Here is a 5,430-nt window from a genome sequence, read left to right as displayed (position 1 = left end):
TTTATTTAGTAAAGAATGTGATAGAGGCCAGTATTTGAAAAGCCCTGCCGTCGGACTGCAGCCAGGGGCGTTTTTTATTTTCTTATTGGCTAAAACAAGAACAACCCCTCATTCCCATTGGTTTTAGTTTCAGGCACTCAAGAACAACTTTTGTTTTTCTCATTGGTTTAAGTTTCAGACACTTGGATGAGGTCAATATGACTTTCAGTCGTTTTTTTGGATCACACTGTAGTTTAAGCACATTAAATGTTTATATATTTTGTTTTTGACCAGTTATTCGTGTACTGGTTTTTAGTGGGTAATTTCCTCCTTCTGAACAAATTTCGTTTTTAAATTTCCCTCAGTTTAGTTTAACATTTCCTGCCCAGTATCATGGCCTATATGTATCCCAAACGCCTTTTATTTAAGCTAGTATTCAATATCAGCACTAACACAGAGTCCACCGCTGGTTAGGAGACAAGGCGGTAAAAAAGTGTTTGGGCGAGGCGCGTCTGTTTGACCGGGGACCGCAACGCTAACTAGGATAACCAGCTGCTAACCGCGACTAGTAGTAGTTAAACTAACAGGCTAACTAATCTAAACAGCCAGCTAGCTTCTGCACACCGTTCTGCCTGTCTGTGGGTGTCTGTTTATTCTTTTTCTAACCGCTTGGCCGATTCAGAATGCCTGAAACTAAACCAATGTGTATGAGGGGTTGTTCTTGTTTTAGCCAATGAGAAAATAGAACTGCCCCTGACTGCAGCCCGACTCTCCTACACCCCAGCTCTCATTCTACTTTCGGTTTACTTTTTTTGAGACGTAGCATTTAATCCGACACCAACTCGCCATTTGCAGCAGAATTATCTCTAAACACTCGTGAATCATGAAGCTTCTTCTCTCTATTGTGGTTTTTGTTGCGTTGGGCTGCAGTTCACTGGCTAAACAGTGTAAGTAGAGTCTCAGTGGCGTGTTTTTCTCTGTGTTTCTGTGTGTTTCTATGTTTTTATGTAAATAATACAGTTTTAATAACTTGTATGGATTATGTAGTTAAGTGTTTTGTGTGCTTTCTGTAACATTTCAATAGATGTTGTAGCTAAATATTTAAATAAAAATAATTAGTTATATAAAAATGACAGTCATAGTTACTGGAATTTCCCACCCTGTTTAGTTTTCCTGTTGGTCATGTGCCCTACCCTCTTCAGTTTCTCTTTCCTGTTCATAGAATGTTTAACCAAGGTGAATTTAAAGTCACCCTTAAATTATGATTAAATGAATAGAATTGTTTTATTAGCTCAAGTTGTTTTAGTTAATTTTAGTTGTAATTCCCATCAGTGAATGTACTGTAGTGGTTGAAAATGCGAAGACAGAGTAGATGTTATTAGTTTTTATTCTTTCTCTTAAGTTTGTTTATAGCTAATATCTATCTGTCAGGCACTTCACTAGACTACATGATGTTTCCAGACTTTTGGAAGAAAGAGCTTTTTATTTCAGACCAGACCGAGCTGCGGTTTTGCTGGGATTTAAATTTATGATCTCATGTCTCTTGATAAATAAAGAGTTAGACACTTGTGCCAGAGGTGTTAAAACATTTACATTGTTGTGTCAAATACTAAAAAAGTGTTGTTATTGTTTTGTTTTTTAATAAAGATTTAAGATCACTTTTTACAGCCCTAGAGTGGCACAACATTATAAATTCAAATTCCAGAAGTTTCTCATTGGCACTTTCTCACCTTCTTTGTTTGATCCAGATTTTGGTTCTTTTCAGTTTAATCTGTACCAAAATAGCTAATGAATGCTGGAACAAAATCACATTTTCAACATGTTTCCGTTCTTTTGCAGTGTGAAAGCACATTTTTAGATCATTTGGACTTTCAGACCTGTATTATGAAGTTTATGTGGACTATCATCACCCATTAAACAATAAAACATGACATTTTCCATGTCACATAATAACATGACATCCAGCTTAACGTTATCCATGTGTGTTATTTATCTGACCCCAAGGTCCAGGTGTACAGCTACAGCCCTGGTGAATTTGGCAAAGAGAACATCCTGATTTGCCATGTGAGCGAATTCCACCCTCCAGACATCAGCATTAATCTTCTGAAGAATGGAATTGAGATCCCCAACGCCAAGCAGACAGACCTGGCTTTTGAACAGGGCTGGAAGTTCCACCTGACCAGGAGCGTTTCCTTCACACCTCAGAAGAACGAGGAGTATGCCTGCAGGGTCACGCACATGGGCATCGGCAAAAACTTTGTTTGGGGTAAGGGTACAATTTTGAGCTCCCTCTAATGCATGTTTGGCAGTAGATGTATCAACATTACTCTGCATGCATGTGTTACATCATATTCTTTACTCTTTTTACAGAGGCAGACATGTAATCAATGAAGAAGCTGGGGTATAAGCAATTTTGATGATGTAGGAAAAACAAGTACACTGTTAGGAGTTTATCCTGTATTGGAAATATGAAACTACTCTGAAAGTGGGTCTAAAATACAAATTCTGGCCACAAATGTTAACCCATATGTCCCACCATATTCAATAGAGTTCAGGTAACATCTATATGTTATGGACTTTAATAATGGAACCAGCAGTCTTACTACATCACCTTATGCAGATTTAAGATAGATAGGTAGATATAGATAGGTAGATATAGATAGGTAGATATAGATAGGTAGATATAGATAGGTAGATATAGATAAGTAGATATAGATAGGTAGATATAGATAGATAGATAGATAGATAGATAGATAGATACTTTATTCATCCCGAAGGAAATGTAGGAAATGCTGCCATTTGATTTTGTTTGTCAGAATTTCCCAGTTTCATGTAAGAACTTCAAGTGGAATACCCCCTTAAGTAACATTTCCTACTTGGAAAATAGGGAGAGCACCACCAACCCAGATTTCACAATCCAACATGCCTGCCCCACATAATAATTTACCATTACTTATATTTGTTTGTGTCTCATTAAATCAATGGTACACACAGTACTGTCAAGTTTTTAAGTGTGGACATTGCTATCGCTAACAACTCTAACCTGGAACAATGCTAACAGTGGTAAACTAGGATGTAAAAGGTAATAGATATATTAGGTGGGAACTAAGCAACAAAAACAATAAGGTATTTTTGGTTTGTTTGTGTTTGCTAAAAACTTTGAACCAGATGAATGTAATTTAAATTGTGTGTATTGCAAATATTTGTCACATTTTATTCAGTAGTATATATTTAGTACATTTATTTATATATTTTTTTAAAACCAAAGAGATATATTCATGATAATATATAATAATATATAATATAATATAATATATGATCACACACTGGAATGTGGCAGATATAGATTAAAACATTACATAGATCATCACAATCATGGTAAAATTAGGGTTTTAATCTAGATTTAAAACCAGACAAGAAAGGTGAGGACCTATTGTCCAGTGGTATACCTACTTACTTACTGGTTACAGTAGTATAGTTAAGATAAAAAGAAACAGCATGTTTATCACCTTTTCTTGTGGTCACAGAAACAATTTAATCAACAATTTAATCTTATCAATTGATCTAAGAAGTGGAAGTGGATACTTTAACAGTTGCGTTCAAATATTAAGATTCTTTACCTGAGGCCTCACGTAGGCAGTATCTAATGCTGTTATGGTGTATACCCATCCCTAAAAATGTTTCCATACAAATAACAACCATTTACATTTACAGCACTTTAATTGTATGGGTCTTTAAAATCTAAATATGTGTTGACTGTTACATTTGAACAAGAAATGAGAGAAATCATTTAGTCATTGTAATCACTGACGAGCGAGCGTCATGGTTTAGATCATCCTGCTGTGCTTGATGTTGCAATTTGACGTATTAACACTACTTACTGATAGATAACTTTCTTTGGCGCACAAATTATGTTCATATGTCTGTGATGGGATTTTTCTTTCATAATCTTACTTTGTAATTTCAAGGTTAATGGCACTACTTTAATGTGGTTATGAATGCTACTGATGTTTTAAATACTTTTAAGCACCAAGTTTATCTACTATACAATTGAGGCCTTCCAAGAAAACAAATTATAGTTTAAAATTAGGTTAATTTCTTTTCTAGGTTTTTTTATTTTAAGTGTCTTTATGGATAAAGAAATATATCTCTAAATTAAGCACATTTTAGTTGTTAATGTAAAAAATATTCCTCCCAAAAGGGAGATATGTTTAATACATGGCTTTTTGTTGGAAGGGCTCAATTTAATTTAATTAAACTAAGAAAATAAATATTTTTTTATTACTGGGGTAAACTTACACTATGTTTTTAGTTTCTATGACCTGTGATCTGTGCCAAGTAACACTTTCTTCTCGGGTAAATAAAAAATAAAAAAATAATAAAGTTAAAGCCTAAAGCTTCAGAATGTTTATGGTGTGTTTCTATCTCATTTTCCATTTCATCCAACCATTGCCCTGCTTTTAATACTGTTATGTGATGTTTAACAAACTTAGCTAGAGATTATATTAAAAAAACAAGGCTCTTCTTTTGGAAAATGTGAACCAAAATAGGAGGTCAGTCAGCTGAATAAAAGAACATAAGTACATGGCTGTGAAATATTTTTACACTGACATACCAAAAGTCATGGGACAGCAGTATTTAAATTGAAGTCATGAAGTGTTAAATCAGAGGACTGCGTGGTAATGCCCACACCTCTATAAGATATACACACCTGGGTAAGGTGTGATATGTTATTTTGTGAATAAGGTTAAACAATATCCAGCAAACTCTCGGCAAGAGGATGTTAATTTTTAGAGTTCAAACAAGGCCTGATAGTTGGTGCCAGATAGATCGGATTTTCTTTTTTTTTTTTAAAGCTGTGCAGACATTTAACATTCTTCAATCCACAAACAGTGTCACGTGAACCTGGAATACATCATCAAAGCTATTGCCACCCATAGTGGCCAGCTCAGTGGGTATGGAATGTGACTGGTAGCGTCTGGATAGAACTGTCATTTAAGTTACTTACTACAGAAATCACATCCACATTTAATGCTGGAGCCCCATATGCATACTGTGCAGGACATTAGATCCTTCAGCTTGTGACAGCCAATGTATATGTTTCATTCTTGACCTGTGACTTTTGGCATGTCAGTATACTATGGAAACTATTTCCCCGAAAGCCTTTCTACTCCAAATTTATATTACAAAGCTGTCTCTGATGGCGGTTGTAAATATATCTGATTCCGCGCTGCACTGATTTTCAGTTTTAGTAAGTTTGTGATGATAATGCCCTATGATGTGGAAGTGGTTTTCCCCTTGTGGTGAATCTGATATGACTGATATGAATATATATGTGTATGTGTACGTTTGCTCATTTATTTTCAGTTCTATACATCATAATTTTACTTTCTAGGGTCTTTCCACAAGGTTTTCTTAGTATTCCAAGGCTTATTCTTAGCCAGCATTCTA

General features: G+C 35.1%; 1 protein-coding gene across 1 annotated transcript; it reads left to right on the top strand.

The window, feature by feature from the left end:
* The first annotated feature begins 719 nt into the window (after positions 1–719).
* Positions 720–4,384, top strand: LOC103032312 (beta-2-microglobulin). The gene is made up of 4 exons (XM_049473341.1): positions 720–926; positions 1,973–2,245; positions 2,350–2,670; positions 2,725–4,384. Exons 1-3 carry the CDS (start codon positions 863–865, stop codon positions 2,361–2,363), a joined length of 351 nt encoding a protein of 116 aa, XP_049329298.1. The 5' UTR covers positions 720–862; the 3' UTR covers positions 2,364–2,670; positions 2,725–4,384.
* The last annotated feature ends 1,046 nt before the right edge of the window (positions 4,385–5,430 follow it).

Source organism: Astyanax mexicanus, chromosome 2 (genome assembly GCF_023375975.1).
Source record: "Astyanax mexicanus isolate ESR-SI-001 chromosome 2, AstMex3_surface, whole genome shotgun sequence".
Taxonomy (NCBI): domain Eukaryota; kingdom Metazoa; phylum Chordata; class Actinopteri; order Characiformes; family Acestrorhamphidae; genus Astyanax; species Astyanax mexicanus.
This window is presented reverse-complemented; position numbering and strand designations above follow the sequence as displayed.

Bases quoted from the DNA above. Each gene is read 5' to 3' on its own strand.
- LOC103032312 (XM_049473341.1), top strand. From the start codon at position 863: ATGAAGCTTCTTCTCTCTATTGTGGTTTTTGTTGCGTTGGGCTGCAGT. The intron at 927-1,972 runs GTAAGTAGAGTC...TGTGTTATTTAT, and splicing joins CAGTTCACTGGCTAAACAGT to CTGACCCCAAGGTCCAGGTG.